General features: G+C 40.1%; 1 protein-coding gene across 1 annotated transcript in view; it reads right to left on the minus strand.

The window, feature by feature from the left end:
• kcnh8 (potassium voltage-gated channel, subfamily H (eag-related), member 8) overlaps positions 1-20,785 on the minus strand; it is a 288,746-nt gene that overhangs the window by 163,885 nt on the left and 104,076 nt on the right. The window contains exon 2 of the mRNA XM_052016213.1: positions 10,217-10,450. Coding sequence (XP_051872173.1) covers positions 10,217-10,450 — 234 coding nt within the window. The remainder of the gene's footprint in view (positions 1-10,216; positions 10,451-20,785) is intronic.

The raw sequence follows: 20,785 nt of genomic DNA on the forward strand, positions 1-20,785 counted from the left end.
AGTTATACAGCATAGAAACAGGTCTATCGGCCCATCTTGTCCATGCCAACCACGATGCCCATTTAAGCTAGTCTCATTTGCTGTGTTTGGCCATATCCCTGTAAACCTTCCCAATTTATGTGAGTCTCTGAGATTGCCTGGAAAGTTCAGCTCTTCCCAGTCATGGAAGATGAGGTTGTGAATTTGTGACTGAACACAAGAGTAAAGAAAATAGGAGCAGGAGTAGGCTACATAGTCCCTCACTATGATCATGGCTGATCTATGCTGGCCTCAATTGTGCCAGCTCTCCACAACCCTCAACTTCTCGCTCTTTCAAATATTTATCCATCTCCATCTTAAGTATATCTAATGCACTGGCCTCCACCACCGTCGGGGGCAGAGAGTTCCAGAGATTCACAACTCTCTGGAAGAAAAAACTATTACACACCTCAGTTTTAAATGACTGACCCCCTATTTTGTACCTACATCCTCTTGTTCATGGCTCTCCCACTGGCAAAAGTATCTCAGTATCTACCCTGTCAAGCCCCCTTAGGATCTTATATGCTTGGATGAGGTCACCCCTGATTCTTCTAGGAATATGGACCCAAACTGTCTAGCCTCTATTGACTGGACAACCCTCTCAACCCAGGAATTAACCTGGTGAATCTCCTTTGGACTGCATCCAATGCTATTATATTCTTCTTAGATAAACATGCTGTTTGCCTTCTTAACTACTTGTTGGACCTGCCTGCTAACTTTTTTGCAATTCATCCACTAAAATTGGTAAATTGTTAAATTGGTTTATTACTGTCACATGTAAGGAGGTACAGTGAAAAACTTGTCTTGCAGACCATTCATACAGATCAATACATTAGAATAATTCATTGAGGTAGTGCAAGGGAAAGCAATAACAGAATCCAGAATGAAGTATTACAGTTACAGAGAAAGCACAGTGCAGGCAGAGAATAAGGTGCAAGGTCATAACAAGATAGACTGTGAGGTCAAGAGTCCATCTTATTGTACGAGGGGACCATTCATTAGACTTATAACAGTGGGATAGAAGCTGTCCTTGAGCCTCGTGGTAATACTTTCAGGCTTTTTTATCTTCTGCCTGATGGGAGGGGGGAGAAGAGAGAATGCCTGGGGTGGGTGGGTGGGATCTTTGATTATGTTGGCTACTTTACCGAGGCAGTGAGAAATATAGACAGAGTCCATGGAGAGGAGGCTGGTTTCCATGATGTGCTGAGCTGTGTCCACAACTTCCTGCAGTTTCTTGTGGTCACGCCAGAGCAGTTGCCATACCAAGCCGTGATGCATCCAGATAGGATGCTTTCTGTGATGCATCGATAAAAATTGGTGAGGGTCAAAGGGGACATGCCAAATTTCTTTAGCATCCTGAGGAAGTAGAGACACTGGTGAGAACACCTAGATCTCTCTGAACTTCACTGATTTGTAGTCTCTCTCCATTTAGATAATCATCTGCCTTTTGGTTCCCCTTATTGAAGTGAATACCTCATACTTCCCCATGTTAAACTCCACTTGTCAAGTGTTCGCCCGATCACTCAATTGTCTATATCACATGGCAGAATCACAGAAATTGCAGAAGTTCCTCTTCACCAAGTTTCAGCAAGAAAACTGCCTCTTCCAAGGCACTGGTGATTTTCAGTTGGTAGATGACCTTTAAAACTTCTTGTTGGTCTAGGGTGGTGGTGAGGCTGGACTAGATAATTTGCTGTGGGGTGGCATTGAGGACATTCGCATCAAGGGTAGAGTCACAGTTGAGGTAGTTTGGCAGGGTTCTTTCCAACAGACACTGACGAACCTCTCTGTTCTTGGTAAGTTCATCTCCATTATTGGCTATCAGTGGATTGGGGGCTTGAGTGTGCGGACCATAGATGGCTTTGACAACACTGATCATAATTGTTATTTTTTCTTAAGACGTGGTGGAGTTTCCATTCCAAGAATACCTTGCATATGCTGTAAATTAGCTCCTCGAGGCCTTGGTCATTTTCATCAAACTTGTTCTAGTGTATTCTGGCTGAGAAGCCAAGAATCTCTTCAAAAGTTCTCATGATTTTGTCCTGGTATGGTGGATACTCTGTGGCTCCTGTTGGCTGGGGTGTTGTCAGGTTATCTGTGAAGCACTGTCTGAGAAGAGCTATCTTTGTAGGGTCCTTGACATTGACTTTCCTGTGGCAGCATTTCTGTTGCCACCCTTGTATTAAGGCCAGACTGTCAGAGAACAGGTCAGATGGTAGTCAGTTCAACTGTCACTGCACAAATCTTGGTGCAGGTGATGCGGACATCCTTATGGTCTTTCACTTGAGCAATGACAAGATGTAACAGACACTGGTGCCATGAGATCTTGCGTTTGTCACTCTGATGATATAGTGTGTTAGTTATGACAGGAACATGTTCTGTCAAGAGGAGGACTCCACTGGACCTAGCTTTCTCTACTTCCTCTTTGCCTTTTCCGAGGGTTGCATCTTTTGGGAAATCACCCAGGAGAATCAATTTATCTCCCTCTGAAACATGGGCCAAGGTTTCTTCAAGGTGGAGACACCTTTCTCCATCTCGGACTCCTTTCTCACCACTGCCATTCTCCTCTTTATACTGGCCATCTCAGCTTTCCACTCTCAGTCCTGATGCAGGGTTTCGACCCAAAACGTCAACAATTCCTTTGCTCCCACAGAAGCTGCTCAATCTGTTGAGTTCCTCCAGCAGATTGACTGTTTCTTCAAGGTGGGAATAGAATTGGCCACATCTTCTAAGGTTGGGGCATGTAGCCTGTGGGGTCTGTGTCAGAGTGAGTAATGCGGCATTCATTATTCCCACAGGGGGAGTCATTGAGATGCAAGACCAGCTAATTCTCTTGGCAAAACCCACCCCATGAACCAACATCCATTTTCCATTTTGTCCTTCCAGAAGGTGTACCCACTGCCTTATTCTTTGAGCTGGCATCTCCTGTCCGTCACACCTTTCTCAGGCCACTGATGTCAAGAGTCAAAGTTTCCAGGCTATGATAGTGAAGCAACATTCATGTCTGTTGCTTTGGCGACTATCCATAAGGATCCTGACATTCCAGATCCCAAACTTCATATTAAGAAGTGGACATTGGCCCATGTTTGTATTCTTTTTATGTGGAACAACCATTGCACTGAAATGAATTGACCACATGGGTTAATGTGTGGTTGCTCATTGAATTATTTAGAACATAAGGACAAAAGAAACATGAGCAAAAGATGGCCATTTTTCTGGATGAACTCTACATCCCTCAATTTCAAGGTTATTCAGACTCTAGACTGCTAAATAACTATGCTGGGGTTCAGGGAGCATTATGCACTGACTGTAAGAATGACACCACTGGGTCACATTGTAGATGGTGCATTGTACACATTGTATTGCGACTGGTAATAGGGCATCTAATCTAACTTTAACATTATCATCATCAAAAAGAAAAATCAGGCTTAGGCCATTATTGGTAACCATTTCAATTTTATTCATGTAATGGGCAAAGTTAAAATAAAACTTACCATGGAATCAACAACCATTGACACTTGATTTGTGAGTATAGCTTGATTGTTGGAGTCAGAGTATACTTACTAAATGTGTAGAAGTGCAGTACCAAAACAGATGGGAGATGAGTAAGCGCATCTCCATTGGGAGACATGCATCATTAAAATGATCCCTTCAGCACAGGGGATCAGAGGCACCACTTCAGAAAGAAACATTATCCCAGTAGTCCCAAGATGATATAATATTCTTTCAAATGTACCTTTTTGGGATTTTAAAGAGGGGATTATAATTGCACTGATGCATTTAGATATTAAAGCCACAATATTATGATGAAGTGTTGAACTATAAGATGCAGATCATTGATGCCTCTTTTGGGATGCCAGAAATTCCCCAGAGCACAAATCATTGGTGCGATTTGTGCCGAACACCATATTGTTCAGGGTGTTAGTGTGCTGAGATAAAGAGACAGAAAGAGAAAAAAAGCAAGAGAGAAAAAGGGAGGAGGGGGGTTGATAAGAGGAGGAGAAATTATCTGCTTAGGGTAATTAGTGAGCAATTTCTCTTACCTGAATTTTCTCGAGGAACAATGTCCAGAACGTTGGTGTTCCACCATTGAAATCTCTCACTTCCTACAGTCACAAATGAAACCTCAGAGCTGGGCGAGGACTGCAATACCATTAGCTGCTGAGGTGATTGTGGCAATAAATGTCTAAGTGCCCTCTGGTTTAGAGCAAGAGATACTTACAACATCCTGCAGCTTTGCAATCCACTGCTGACTCTATTCAAAGATATACCTTGTTCACACTTGCCAGACACCAGCAAACAACAAGACCACATGACTTTGCTGGGATTGAAGTTTGCGCAAAGGTGCAGGATACCACTGTTGTAATGCACATTCTCTTGTAGGTGACGATTATCAACTATGCCCTCTACTGAAATTGAATTCTATTCTCAGCTCTACCTGATTACCAGCTTCTATTCTATTACCAGCTTTACCTGATAATTTGGCAGCAGTCCAATGCCTTCATTTTGATGTAGTTTGCGGTACTACCTGCATTTAAGCCACAATAGTAAACTAAAGAGTAATTATTGGGTGACAAGGTTTATCCCCTGACAATTAAATCAAAAGCTACAGATACTGGATCTCTGAAATAAAACAGAAAATGCTGGAAAGACTCAGCAGGTCAGGCAGCATCTGTGGAAAGGGAAACATTGTTAACATTTTAGGCAAAGGCCCTTGGGTGGAAATAGAAAAGAGAGAAAACAAATTAGGACCAGGATATTTTTCAAAGTTGAGGTAGAAATTCTCCTTGCCGTCATCTGCAGCTTCCAGGATCAGGTCATGTGCGTTGATGATGTAAGTTTATTAATTTCACTTTTAAGTAATCTGAAGGATCATCAACCATTCACTAAATCAGCAGGGACTGAGATGTCAAACTACTTTATTCATGATGGTGAAACTCACTCCATGAAGATGGCATTCCTCTTTCAGTTTGTCCCCTTCAGAAGAAGGTGTACCCATAGCCTTGTTCTTTAAACTAGCCTCAGGCTGCCTGGTCATGTGTCTTTGCAGTGTGTCAAGGAATCAGAGTTCCTGACCTTTGGTATCAGAGGAGCATTCAAGTCTGCTGCTGTTGGCAATTTCTTCATCAGAAGAAGCACAAAGGAAAACATTGCTACTTATTAGTGAAGGTGCAGTCAATCAATCCAGTCAATTATCCCCCAGAGATCTTCAGTGAGGGATCATTAACTCTGAATAATGCAGATGCAGCAATTCCTGGCTAGTATGTTTGCCAGGATGAGTCAGTGTATGAATCATTCTAACATGTCCAGTCTTCACTTTAGAAGAGACAGAGCTATAGCCTTAGTGAAACATTTAAGAACCCGAGGGGACTTGACAGGGGAGATGATGAGAGGATGTTTCCGCTAGTGGGGGAATCTAGAACCTGAGGCATAGTTTCAGGATAAAAGGGCACCCCATTAAGACAGGGAATTTTGTTCTTGCTTCCTGTCCCTATTGACACTGTCAAAGAAAACAGTCAGTGATATTTCAGCAGTGAAATGGTGGATAACCATGAGAGCAATGATGTCCTGAGTTAGACTCATTGGATGACTTTGGAAATCAAACACCTCACATTCACTGTTTTAAAAATAAAGGTCTACTTCCCTCCTCAGCTTTACCCAGAAGGGATGTTACGGATCCAGGGTATAGATAGTGGGGATTTTACACGATGTTCCTGGCATATTCCCAACATTTTACTGGAGAAACACACAGGAAGGCTGTGAAAGAAATTTGGCCAAACCCATGCTTATACCTAAAGGCTCCCGATGTTTACTGTTAAATGAGAAGATAGCGGGGCAGTTACCAATAGTTGGGAAAGAAGATAAAGGTGTGTCTTTTAAAAAATATAATGGCAGCATTTCACTGGTATTTCAGAACTCAATTTCCCATTCAGCAACTGGCCAGTTTGAAAGGCTGGTTTCTGCTGATCAAGAAAGCCTTGTGTAAGTGGCCAGGGAAGACAGATTGTATCTGGCTTGATATAATCCTGAAGGGGTGGTCAAGTAGTAATTTATCATTAAGTATAAATACCAGTTCATGCAATGTTTAACAACATGGCATTTATCCACAAATTGCAATTACTGTAGTTGAATTTCTTACTATCTCCAAACCCTGAACAAAAAATGTCATATTTTGTTTTACAGTGAGGCAAAATATAGAATACAGCAATCAAAAAATGTTTGGAAAGTAATCAAAAGGTTTGAAGATATATACAAGTAAATTTCATTGATCCAAAGAAAGTGTCACATAAACAAGTAAATTCTAACTAAGGTTTTCTTCCAATTTTATGACATTTTATAACATTTAACAAGCTAAAAAAGCAATAATTTAAACCAGAATCAAATCTAATTCATTCACTGATTCACTGTTGACATTTGGCTTTCAGAGGTGAGACCTAGTCTGAAGAGAGCAGTGTCAAAGCTACGTGACAGTGATAACAAAATACACTGCCACCAGTGCACATCACTGGCCAACAGCAGCTCTCCCTCCTGGAGTTTGTATGTGCCTCACCCTCTTACCCTTCTTCAGCTTGTGTTTTGCATTGATAGGTAGCACTCTTGCCTTGGGGTTAGAAGGTTATAGGTTCAAGTCCTACTCCAAAGAATTGAGTTCAAACTCTGTACCACTCTCGATTGATGTGCTGAGAGATTGCTGCATTGTCAGAACTGCAGTCTTTCACAGTGGTGCAGTGATGCAGTAATTATTGCTGCTGCTCCATTCCTCCAGTTATTAAGGCACAATCAATGCTTTCTGTGTGGGGTTTGTATGTTCTCCCCGTGACTCCCCGAGTCTCCTTCTGATGCTCCGGTTTTCTCCCCCATCCCAAATATGTTTCAAAGTTAATTGGCTCTAATAAAATAACCCCAGTGCAGGTGGGAGGCAGAATAGTCTGGGGGAGTTGATGGGCACATGAGAGAGAACAGGGAAGTAAACAGGGAATGGTACAGCAGCTTTAAATTCCTGGGCATTAACATATCTGATGACCTGTCCTGGGCCCAGCACATAGATGCAATCACAAAGAAGCCATGCCAACATCTTTATTTTCTTCAGAAGTTAAGGAGGTTCAGCATGTCACCAAAAACTCTAACAAACTTCTACAAATGTACTGTTGAAAGTATCCTGACTGGTTGCATCATGGTCTGGTAAGGCATATCCAATGCGCAAAAAGCTGCAGAGAATAGTAGTCCAATACATCACAGGCACATCTCACAACTCAGCCCAATACATCATGGGCACATCCCTCCCCAGCATCGGTAGTATCTATAGGAGGCCCTGCCTCAAGAAGGCAACATCCATCATCAAAGATCCCCACCATCCGGGCCATGTCATCTTCTCACAGATACCACTGGGCCTGTATTGTGCTGTATTGTTCCATAGTTCTATGGTTCTATGGTATTGGGCAAGAGGTACAGAAGCCTGAAGTTCCACACCACCAGGTTCAAGAAGAGCTACTTCCCTTCAACCATTTGGTTCTTGAACCAACCAGCACACCCCTAATCACAACAGTTTAGCAACACTATGACCACTTTGATCGCTTTGCATGAAAATGGACTTTGTTCTAATTGTGTTCCTGTAATTGTGTTCTTTCTAGTAAAAATTGTTTAATTTATATTTATGTTCTTCTTGCGAATGCTGCTTATATGATGCTATGTGCCTATGATGCTGCTGCAAGTTTTTCATTGTACTTGTGCATACATGTACTTGTGCATATGGCAATAAACTCGATTTTGATTGGAATGAGAGCCAACATAGACTCAATAGGCTGACTAGCCTCTGTCTACCTCATCCCAAATCTTTCAGACAAGGCAGATCCTATGGAACCATTTCAATGAACATAAGAAATAGGAATAGGCCCCAAGAACCTGTGAGCCTGCTGTCCCAGTGAATAAGATCATGGTGGATCTATTCTAGTCCTCAGCTCCACTTTCCTACCTGTTCCCTATAACTTTAGATTCTCCTAAAGTCTAAGAATGTACTTCAGCTTTGACCATACTTTAAAAAAGTTATGTTTGGTGCCTGACCTTTATTTATTTCTCAAACAAAACTACTGGAGAGACAGAGTGAACATAAAAATTGATGACATTTCATTGACCTGAAACATTACTTTTTTTTTCTCTATGTAAAACTGCTGTGTGTTTTCAGAATTTCCTGCCTTTATTTCAGATTTTCAGCTATTTTGATTTGTGTCATCAAAGTTGGCCTTTATCACAAAGTTGGTTGTTGGACCTTACTGTGTGCAAATTGTTTAATACATGTTTTACATTGTGTAACATAGAACATAGAACAGTACAGCACAGGAACAGGCCCTTCAGCCCATGATGTCTATGTTGAGCACGATGCCAAATTAAACTAATCTCACCTGCCTAGACATGATCCGTGTCCTTCCATTTCCTTTATGTTCATGTGCCTGTCTAAATGCCTCTTAAACACACTATTGTATCTGTTTCCACCACCTCCCTTGGCAGCGTGTAAAAAGCTTGCCTCGTAAATTTCCATTAAACTTTTCCCCTCTCACCTTAAAGCAATGTCATCTGGTATTTAACATTTCCATCCTAGGCAAGACTCTACTATCTACCCTGTGAATGCCTCTCATCATTTTATATTCTTACCTTCTTAATTTTACCTTCTATCAGGTCTTCCTGCAGCTTCCGATGCTCCAGAGAAAACAAATGGCTACCTTCTGTCTCCACTCTCAGTCCTGATGTAGGGTCTTGACTGGAAAGTCAATAATTTCTTTCCCTCCATAGATGCTGCTCGACCCACTGAGTTCCTCCAGCAATTTGTTTTTCACTCCACATTCCAGCATCTGCAGTCTCTTGTGTCTACACTTCTGCCAGGTGTAGTCTTATGACTTTGATATTGGCCTTCCCCCAATTCAGGATCTTAATTTATGGGTGATCTTTCTCCCTTTCCATAACTACCTCGAAACTTAGGGAGTTATGGGCACTATCTCCAAAATGCTCTCCCACTGACACTTCAATCACATGCTCGGCTATATTCACTAGAATTAGATCCACTCCTTCCCCTTCTCTACTAGGACTCTACATACTGACTCATAAGGGGTAATGGAGAAGTAGGGCATCTGTTCTCAAATCCGTTCTGAAACTCTTATCATGAAACAATTCGATACCTCCCACTGCCTGCAGCAGAGCTTCCTATTAAGAACAGCCACTTTAATGTTCCAGGACATGCCACAAGTTCATGCTTCATGCTGGACATCTTAAATTACATGGAGTTCTGTGCACAGGCAAAACCCACATTACAGAGGGGTTGTACTCCTAGAAAATGGACTATATCACAATTTTCTGTAATGCGAAGTCGTGTCATCAGCACATGCATCAAGAAATGCGAGTTGATAATAATAAAGTTTGTGTTTACTTATTTACTTCTTTTCACATAAATTCTGTGAGAGTGAAATGTATTCTACATCTCAATCTTTTGGGTAATGATTTGTGAATTCTGTAAGGGTGAATTTCTGTAACTCGAATAACCGTAATGTGGGGGTCGCCTCTATAACTGAGCCAAAGGCTCAGGAATCATGTGGATGGTGCCTTGTTCATTGTGCACAACTAAAACTGTCTCCTCCATGACACAGATAAAATTGTCACAGTTCGCTGGGACGTGTCATTTTAGCAAGATATGATTTCTGTGCCCAAGTCTTCGCTCATCAAAATTGTGTTCTATATGTAATCACATTTTAAATATAAATTTTTAAGTTTCTTAATAAAATACACCTAAATCACAAATTAGTAATGATTATTGTCACAGCAATAGTTGAGTTTGCATAACGTACATCGTCATTATACTGTGTTAATAGTAGCTTTTTATTAGTACAAGGGTACCTTAAATAAGCCAAGGACAAAAAAAATTTGGTGAATTTATTGTAAGTAAAAATTAGCGACAACCTGATAAGTGACAAGCAGTATTAAACGCAAAACTGCATAAAATGCAGGATGATGACATGAAACTTACAAACCTACTTCTATGCCAGTAGCAAGACATTTTGATTGAATAAGTGAGAGTAATGTGACATATAATTGCATCACTAGAGCTATATTTTATTTCTTTCCAATACCTTTCGAAAGCATACCTAACAAGGAATAATGCTCTTTTCAGGGCAGCATGTATTCATTTTTGAACAGTTATCTGATTTCTTACCATTTTTCTTGTAAAACATGATGTCTCCTTTGAATTCTGTCTTTTCATCCAAACCTTTGTCAATTTGAAGAATTATCTGTTCACTTGTTTCAGCACCATATAAAAACTTGCAGCTGCAACTTTTCTGCATAACTTCAGTGCGGGCAAATCCAGTGAGTTCACAGAAGCCATCTGAGCAGTAAACTATAGGGAATCCCTTTGCCACTTGTGCATTTGCAAGGATAAAATTACTATCTAGAAAAGAACAGAGATAAGAAAGTAGATTAGAAACGGTAGGTCTTTGTCATTGCCGTGTTGGCCTCTGCTTATTTAACTGCTACAAAGTTGTGAATTAACATACTATCTCAGGAAATTAGAATGATAGAATTGTTTGATGAATAAAGACCATGGTTCATTAAGGCCAGGCAAAACTTAAGGGAAGCAGAGTTTAAGATCGTCCTGATAAAAGATCATTGACTTGAAAATATTAAATTTGTTCCTGCTGAATAATTTCCAGCATATGATTTTTATTTCAGAGTTCCAGCATTTGCAGCATTTTGCTTTTATGTCATGGTCCATCTGGCTTACCTTCTACTATCCTGCTATTCCCATGCTATAACAATAATAGTTGTCGACTAATTGTTCTGCAACAGGACTAGAAATCTGACAAATAAACCACTAAGTCTGAACCACTGACCCTGAGTCGCCTAATCCTCCCAAACATTTCAGACCTACTACACATCATTATTAGGATAGCAGGAATTAATACAAATGAGAACCAGTCTTTAAATAAAACTTCAAACGTAACTATAAACAGTAATCAGTTTTGAAATTTAAAGGACAGTTTTGTAAACAAACAGTACTGTCTACAGAGCACAGGCTGCTGGTCTCCAGCAAGAGGCCGCTCACGAGATATGTTTGTGAACTGACATGACCATGAGATATTCTCATATGCATCAGCCAAATGTAAGACAACGGGGCTATGTTAATTGGCTGTCATCAAACCAGGCATCAGACACTTTCAGCTAAGTTATTTTGCATCTTTATGATAGAGACCAAGGAACGTTCCAGACCAGCCTAATTTTGTCACTTAGCACATCACAGTCATAGGCATATTTGCTCTGTTTATCAATAATTGAGATAGTTGTGTATCCAGATAGTCAGCCCTCACAACACTGACTTTGGGTGCCTGGGTTCTCTATCCTCAGAAGCCTTTGGATAATCCATGTGAAATTACCTTATCCCAGCAAAGGTGTTTGAACATTCGGAAGTGTCTTGTCAGTTACAGTGAGCTCCCGTTGTAACTAAGTAATTCAATGGAACCATTTGTCAGACTCAAAATATTGAAGTAAATGATGTCCTTGTAGCTATTGAAATTGTATTGAATCACCTGCTGTTTCCTCCGTTCTTCAGAGAATAAAAACTCAGGTACTCTGAGTTCAGAGAGATTCTACTGAGAATGTCTTCAAGAGAACGCCTGCTTGTCGAGATGAATAAAGATGTTTTCCATCTACTGGCTTCAGTATCCGCGTGGCTTAGTCAGTCACAACAGTCAAGTCTCAAATTACACAAAATATGGCTATATCACAAAGCATTATTTTACTGAACAAAATCTAATTTGATTGGACAATTAAGTTGTATTTATGTGTGAAAATTTATTTATGAACAATGATCATCTTTTCCAGATAATAATATAGCTACTTTAAAAATAGCATTGTTTTTCATTTTGAAGGTTCTAAACAAAGGTGAAACTTTATACTTTCCCATTCTCTGAAATAATTTTGAGACATCGGACATCTAAATTCTGCAACCATTCATTTCCGCTCCAAACCTTTCCTTCTGAATTCCCACAGCATTCTGCTGAGATCAAGATAATACTGATGCCTCTGTGAGAGCAATTTCAAAAAGGGAAAGTCAAGCAAAATTCCTCAGCCAAATGTCTTGGGATAAGCTTGATATACAAAAACTACTTTTTTTATATATGTATGAGGTAAGAACAATCAAATGTCAATTAAGCCCAACTTTGATATATTATTGTTATTATTATAAAGTGGGTGAATAATGCCATGTAATTAGATTCCATTTTAAAGGATACGTTCTTTATTCTGACTAAATATACTCAGCAGTCCTTGAAGAGATGTTGTCATAATGCACTTTATTTGACTGCTGTAGACTGCAGCCTAATTTCTGAAAGAATTCAAGATTTTATCATCATAAATTCCAAGAATGAGATTATTTTTAAGATGGTTACCTAAACCTCTGCTCAGAAATTAAAATAGAAGTTCATTTGCAACTATGCAGAATTTCTAAGTAATTCACTGTAAGTTAGATTTCAAAATCTTGCTGCAATGACATTGTTATGTTTAATTGTCCATCCAATCAAAAGGGTGATTTTGCAGTCACTCCAGACAAAAACAGGGCAACAAACTTAGAAATGGTCCAATAGTTTCCGGCTCATATCCAATGAAAGGATGAACTATATAGACCAGAAATGCTGATTTACAATCCTGGTTTGAACTGAATTAGTGGATTTCAGAGAGCCAACAACCAGATCAGTATCACGGGAGATACAGCACAGAAACAGGCACTTCAGCTGACTGGGTCCATGTTGACCATCAACCACCCATTTACACTGATCCTACATTAATCCCTTTTTTTAATTCTCCCCATGTCCTTATCAATTGCCCCCAGATTATGACACTCACCTACACATTAAGGGCAATTTACAGTGGTCAATTAACCTGCCAACCCATACACTTTGGGAATGTAGGAGTAAAATGGGGCGCCTGGAGGAAGCCTATGTGGTCACAGGTAGAACATCCAAACTCCACACAGACAGCAACTGGGGTCAGGATTGAATCCAGGTCTCTGGCACTGTGATGGAGCAGCTGTGCCACTGTGCCACCTACTTATGAATAGGAACTTGTCAGCCAGGCATCGTAGGAAAATGTGAAAGCCCATTTTTGGAAGGAAAAATATGAAAAAAGAAACACGTTATCTAGGAAAAATTCTGGGATGCAGAGCGATCTGAGTGTCCCATTACATGATTCACAGAAGGATAGTATGTAGGTGCATCAAGTAATTAGGAAAGCTAATAAAATATTATTGTATATTGTAATTGAAATGAATACAAGAGTGGGGAGGTTATACTTCTGTTATTCAGAGTATTGGTGAGATTATACCTGAAATGCATGAAATTTAAGGATGTTAATGTGTTGCAAGCAGTTCAGAAAAGGTTTATTAGACTAATATCCAGAATGAGATAGTTGATTTATGAGGAAGACTAGGCTTGTATCCTCAGGAATTTTGAAAGGTGAGCAGTGACTTGGTTGAAACACATTATCCTGAGTGATCTTGACAAGCGTGTATGTGGAAAGGATGCTTCTTGTTATGGGAGAATCTCGAACTGTTTAAAAGTAAGGGGTCATCCATTTAGCACAGGTGAGATTAACTTATTTTTTGTTCTCTCAGAAGGTCTCGAGTCTTTGGAATCTTCTTTCTCAAAGAAGTGGAAGCAGAGTATTTTTATGATAGAGACTTCATAAGTAAGACAAGTCGGGGGGGGGGGTGCAGATGAAAGCTTAGATGTAAATGCATTTACAATCAGTTTGGTCATGATCTTATAGGACTGAGTCATAGAGCAATATAGCACGATACAGGCCTTTTGGCCCAACCAGTCCATGCCGACCATGATGCCCACCCATCTAGTCCCAATTTCCTGCATTCGGCCCATATCCGTCTAAGCCCCACACCGCATGTACCTATCCAAGTGCTTCTTAAATGATACCACTGTACCTGCCTCAACCACTTCCTCTGGTAGCTCATTCTATATACTCACCAACCGTCTGCATGAAAAAGTTGCTCCTCAAGTCCTTTTTAAAACTTTCCTCTCTCACCCTAAACCTATACCTCCTAGTCTTGGACTCTTGGGAAAAGTCCGCTACCATCCACCTTATCGATGCCTCTCATGATTTTATAAACCTCTGTAAGGTCACCCCTCATTCTCCTACACTCCAAGGAATCAGGACCTAACCTGGCCAACCTCTCCCTATAACCCAGGCCTGAGGGGCTGAGTGGTCTATTCCTGGTCCTAATTTCTATGATTTTATGTTTTAAAAAAAAGTATGAATGTAGCATTAGGTTTGGTCAGCAAATGCTCATTGCCAAAACTCATGCATGAAGAAAGTAGATTTTGGTGAGAAACCTGGGGGAGATTAATGCCATGGAATTTAAATCCAGCATGACAGCATGCATTCAGGAGAATATGGGAGAGAAAGTTAGTAAGAAAAGAGGAGAAAAACAAAACCTAAAAAATCTGACAAGACTAACTTTTATTAACTATTAATAAAAGTTAGTAATAAATAAAACATTGCCCATGCGATCTTCTGGACAGTTTCAATCATTTGAAGGGCACCAGAGTGAGTTTTCCCAGAATATATTTTCCTGTATTGGTGCAGGGCTTTTTCACCTTCACATGGCTTTGGGCTGAGGTGTGGGTGAGGCACAGAGGAATGTTTAGTCATGATTCTCCAACTATCATGCTGTGACACTAGCTGCTTTGACCAGCTGGTCTTACCCTGCCGATCAATCTTACATGAAGATACAAAGCAAAACGTTTAAGAAAGGGAAAAAAAAAGGAACTCATGATATAGATACACAGGAGACTGCAGATGCTGTAAATCTGGAGCAACACACAAAGGCACTGGAGGAACTCAGATGGTCAAACAGCATCTATGGAGGGAAATGGATAGTCTGGACAAGGATGAAGGGTCTCCACCCAAAACGTCGATTGTCCATTTCCCTCCGTAGATACTACCTGACCTGCTGAGTTCCTCCAGTGCTTTTCTGTGTTGCTCATGATATAGATAACAGTTGCTGTAACCAATGAACAAACTCATTCGTGCATGATTATTTTACAAAATCTTAAGGCAATGAGCTTCTTGAAGTGCACAAACAATGCTCGAGAGGGAGGGGTTTGGAACTAGCCACGGTTTTTCAAATAGTCAGAGCCAAGGTCAAAGATCCTTCCTGCCATGTTGTCTTTAAGATACCTCATACTATCAGCAAACAGGTGGTGCTGCATATGTTATGACTCAGGAATGGAAAGTCAAAGGCCATGAATTAATCAGAATTTATCCCACGAATTAATGGGAATTAAATGCTGCTCACTCAAGGGTTGCTGACGGGAATAAGAGGAACAGAGGAAACAGTTTGACCCATTTGACCCATAGGTGGGATCCTGACAACATTACTCAGTGTGGCCCACACATGATTCATGTAATGTGGTTAACATTTAACATTCTTTGAGTTGAGCCAGCCAGCAGCCCTATGGCAAACAATTGCTGCAAAAAGGCAACTTTCCCAGGTCAAATATGAATGAGTAATCAATATGGTCTTGCCAGTATTACCCAATTCCTGGTAACAAATAAACAAATTACTCACAATGTCTGCACATAGAAATGACTGGCACTTACTTCTTCTAAAACAGGGGAACTAAGTATTTTAAGGAGAGTTAATACCCATAGACAAAATATTCAGTTTTATCAGGATTCAGAGCTAACAAGTCAAAGTCTTATTCTGATGAAGGGTCATTGGCCCGAAATGAAAATTGTTTCTCCATAGATGCTGCTATCCTTTGGAATATTTCCCAAACTTTTTTTTATTTTGAATTTCCAGAATCTGCAGTTTTTTGCTTTTCAAAATCTTTTTAATTTTAAGCACCAGTACCTGTCAGAGGGGGGAATGATTTTCACTAGATCAATAGTCCTTTGCCGAGTTTTGCTTTCAGAGCAAAACTATTGGAGAATCCAGTAATTGCTTTTATTAACTCAACTCAAAATGACCTTGTTGGAATTGAAGGACAAATTGACTAAGCCAAAAAGGTAAAAAGCACAGAACAGTACTGTGGTACATATTGTAATGTCCTATGTTAGTAGTGTCTAAAGTAGTATGAAGTGTACCCCTGTGTTATGGCAGTTCAGGTATCAGAAATCCACCCTTATGGAATTCACAAATCACTACCAAAAATTTGAGAAATGGAATAAAAATTCATTCTTATGGAACTTATATGAGAAAAAAATTAATAAACACAGAATGTGAAAGAAACAACAAATTTTGTCAATGTTTGTCAAGATTTGGCGTTACAGAAGATCGTGATGTGCACAGTTTTCTCGAAACTCAACCCCTCTGTAACGCAAGTGTGTAAAGTATCTCTGTAGATTTAACAAAAATTTAATGATTGGCATGGATGAGCTGGGCCAAAGGGTCTGTTTAAGTGCTGTATGACTCTATCCACTTCTTCCAAATCCACAGCCACATATAACACAAAATTTTACAGCACACATAACTTTAGTTTATCAAATGAGAAATCACTTGAAGTGCAAATTACTAGTACAATGTCAACTCACTGAATGCATGAAACTAGATCTTATGGTTCAAATGTACTTAAAGGTAGTCCACTGAAATATTTATTTGCAGGCCTAGATATTTGACCAGATGCAAAATGGACAATGGATTAGAGGTGAAGGGATGCCTGGCAAGTGAGACGCTTTTAAAAGTAAAATAGGAGGAGTTCAGGGCCAGCATGTTCCTGTTGCAATGAAGGTCAAGGCTGGCAAGAGGTGTGGGTGGTCTTGAAACACATAAAGGTGGATAATCCCCAGGGCCATACAAGGTGTATTGTAGGATGTTATGGGAAGCAATCATGAGATTGCTGGGGTCTTGACATAGTTTTTTGTATCTTCATCAGCTTCAAGTGAGGTACAGGAAGACTGGAGGGTGACTAATGTCATGCCTTTGTTTAAGAAGGCAGCAGGGATAAGCCAGGGAACTACAGGTCAATGAGTCTTACATCAGTGGTGAGAACATTATTGGAAGGAATTCTGAGAGACAGGGTTTTATTTGGTTTACTTAGTTTATAATAGTTATTAGAGTTTATTTATATGGCATTGGAGCATGGTGACTCATTGCAAGCTGCTCTCTGCAGATCTACTCATTTATTTGTATTTGGAAAGGCAAGGACTGATTAGGGATAGTCAGTGTGTGGGAGATCATGCCTCACAAAGTTGGTTGTTTTTTGAAGAGGTGGCGAAGAAGATTGACAAGGGCAGGGAAGTAGACATCATCTACCTGGACTTTAGCAAGGCCTTTGACTAGGTCCCACATGGTAGGTTGGTCAAGAAGGTTAGAATACATGGGATCCAGGGAGAGCTATCAAATTAGATACAAAATTGGCTTGGTGGTAGGAGGTAGAGGGTGGTAGTAGAAGGTTGTTTTGTTTTCAGATTGGAGGCCTGTAACCAGTGGTATGCTACAGGGATTAGAGCTGAGTCCTTTGTTGTTTGTCATATATAATAATAGTTTGATGAGTTGGTGGATTCATGGACAGTGAAGACAGCTGTCGAAAGTTACAACAGGACCTGAATCAACTGGGAAAGTAGGCAAGGGAATGGCAGATGGAATTTAATTCAGACAAGTGTGAAATGATGCACTTTGTCAAACCAAGCCAGAACATATACAGTGAATGGCAGGGCCCTGGGAAGTGTTGAACAGAGAGACAGGATGGTGAGGAAGGAGTATGGCATGCCTTCATTGGCTGAGGCATTCAATACAAGAGTTTGGATCTCATGTTACAGTGTACAAAACAGTGGTTAGGTCACATTTGAAGTATTGTGTGCAGGTCTGGTTGCCAGTCTACAGGATGTGATTAAGCTAGAGAGGGTGTAGAAAAGGTTCACAAGGATGTAGTCTGGATTGTAGGGTTTAAGGAGAGAGTTGCCTGGTGCAAGGGAGGCTGAGAGGTGACACGATAGAGGTATACAAAATTATGAGAGGTAGATAGTCAGAGTCTGTTTCCTATGGTAGGGGTGTCTAAAACTAGAGGACAGAGTTTTAATGTGAGAGGGAGGAGTTTTATAGGGGATCTGAGGGGTAAATTCTTCACAGTCTGGAATAAGAGGAGGTGGAGGATGCAGGAACAGTAACAACATTTAAGGGGCTTTTGGACAGGTACTGAATGAGCAAATTATAGAGGAATATTGAATTAATACATGCTATGGGATTAGTATAGATAGGCATGATGATCAGCATAGATACAATGGGCTTTTCACCTCTATGACTCAATGACATACCATTGAATATATATAGTAATGTTTAAACAATAATAAATTACACCGTAGATTTCAATGGTGGAAGGAAAATACTTACTCTTTGAGAGGAGGGAGTGAAAGGGGGAACAGATGGGACAGAGGAGAGGTGGGAGAGAGAGAAAGCAAGAGAGGGTGAGAAAGTGACAGAGAAGAGAGAGAAATCAAAAGGAGAAAAGGGAAGAGAGAAAGCGAGAGGAGAGAAAGAGAGAGAAGGAAAGTGAGGGAGAGAAGAGAGAGAAAGAGAGGAGAGTGAAAGAGAGAAGGGGAGAAGGAGAGAGAGAAGGGGGGGAGAGAAAGAAAGTCAAAGAGAAAGAGAGAAAGAAAGAGAGGGAAAGAGACAGACAGACAATAATGACACCTCAGTCCTCTCCAACTCCTGCTCATTTCACTCTGCAGCTCCTCTGCTTGTGGGTATTCTGGCAGAAGATGTTCTTTGTGGAATAGTTCAATTGTGCTTCTTTAAGATACTCAACTTGCAAAACAAGGTGTGAATCATTGATCATTCAGATTGTTCCGTTCTCAAGATAAAAGTTTTTGAGGCCATCTTGACTGAGGATTCAGGACTGTGTGTGTGTGTGTGTGTGTGTGTGTGTGTGTGTGTGTGTGTGTGTGTGTGTGTGTGTGTGTGTGTGTGTGTGTGTGTGTGTGTTCTGTATATCCAGGATATACAGAGCATACAGAGAAACACAGACAGAATCTGAGAGCTGCTAGAACACATCAGCAATTATATTCAATTCCAACTACACCAGACATATATGTCACGAGTTTATGTACACAACACTGCATTCCTTTTATTGAATAAAAAACGTGATTCATAAATACACATTATTTACAGATGTAATCTATTCATAGAGTTGGGGGAGGCGGGGTGTTATTTTCTTTTTATCCAAAGGAAAGTCATTGGTGTTATAGTTTCTTCTTTACCGGAGATAAGTGTCACTTCTTGACACATTTCAGAAGAACCTTGTGCCATTTCTTCCATTCTCTACCAGATTAACATGTGGAATACACTCAGGTCACATCAATATTCCCTTATACATCTCTTGCAGGGATGAAATGATTTGCATATACACTTCTGATTCCATTTCCTATGTTCGCAAAATATCTTTGTACAAGGCATCCCTTCAATATCTCACTTCCATATGTCAGATTTGCAATGTGTTTTTAACACTCAAAGTTTATTAGATTGCTTGAATTGTTTCTCTCCATGGTTTGAGTTGTAATTTTGCTTCCATTTCAACTGGCTCTCATGCAATCTCCTCTCAAGCTTCTACTAAACTAGGCTCAGCAATTGACTCTTCTTTGCTTTTGTAACTCAGCAGGATATAACTTACTGTGGCACAATGTTGTTCCTTTGGTTAACGAAAAATTTGCTAATCAATGTCTCATTGTCTAAATGCCATTGTAATACATGCTCCTCTAGTGTTCCTTTGAGAACGATCACTGACCTCCCTGCCACACCATGGTGAAATGAACAAAATAGAAATGAACAAAACTGAGGACATAATCTCTGACTAGTTCTTTTGGTAGGACATGAAGCCAGGACATGAGACAAAGAATCTCAGATTTTGGATAACACACTTTGTCGAAGTATGGTACCCAAATGTTTTACCTTGATCCATTTTGAGTCCTGAAAAGTTGTAAATCCTGAATTCACAATAATCAACATGTATTCTCATTGATCTGCATGGGTTTCCTCCGGGTGCTCCAGTTTCCTCCCACATCCCAAAGATGTGCGAGTTAGGAAGTTGTGGGCATGCTATGTTGGCTCCGGAAGCATGGCGACACTTGCGGCTGCCCCCAGAACACTATACGCAAAAGATGTATTTCACTCTGTGTTTCAATGTATATGTGACTAATAAAGATATCTTATCTCACTCTGTAAAGTCTCTTTGCTGGCATGACTCTGTAATCTTGACAGATGGTACACTTGTCTACTAAATCTTCAATTCTTTATTTAATCCAGACCAATAAACAAAACTTCTGGCTACTGCTTTCATGTTCATAGTACCAGAATGTCCACCATGTAGCTCTTCTACAAAGTGTTTTCTCATTACAATTGGCAGAACAACTGTGGGTCCCCGTTTGACATTTCCTAGTTCCATTGACGATTCATATTGTTGATTATGGTACAGTTATAGATCTTCATTTGGACGTTTGTCTGATTCAATCTGATCTTCTTAAAGTTTTTTCATTTGTTTTAGGATAATTTTTTTTATTACTTCTCAACCATCTCCTTTGTGTAACCAGAAAATTACGACCTATGATATGAAGAGTATTCCCTATTCCTATATTCCCATCTGGTGACCCTGACAATGCTTCAACAATAACATTTTGTTTTGAGGTTTAACGTTCAACCCTATAATCACAGTGAGATAAGAGAATGGCCCACCTCTACTTCCTCCATACAGCAATTATTGGTATTGGCAACTCAGAAACAAGA

Source organism: Pristis pectinata, chromosome 5, assembly GCF_009764475.1.
Source record: "Pristis pectinata isolate sPriPec2 chromosome 5, sPriPec2.1.pri, whole genome shotgun sequence".
Lineage (NCBI taxonomy): Eukaryota > Metazoa > Chordata > Chondrichthyes > Rhinopristiformes > Pristidae > Pristis > Pristis pectinata.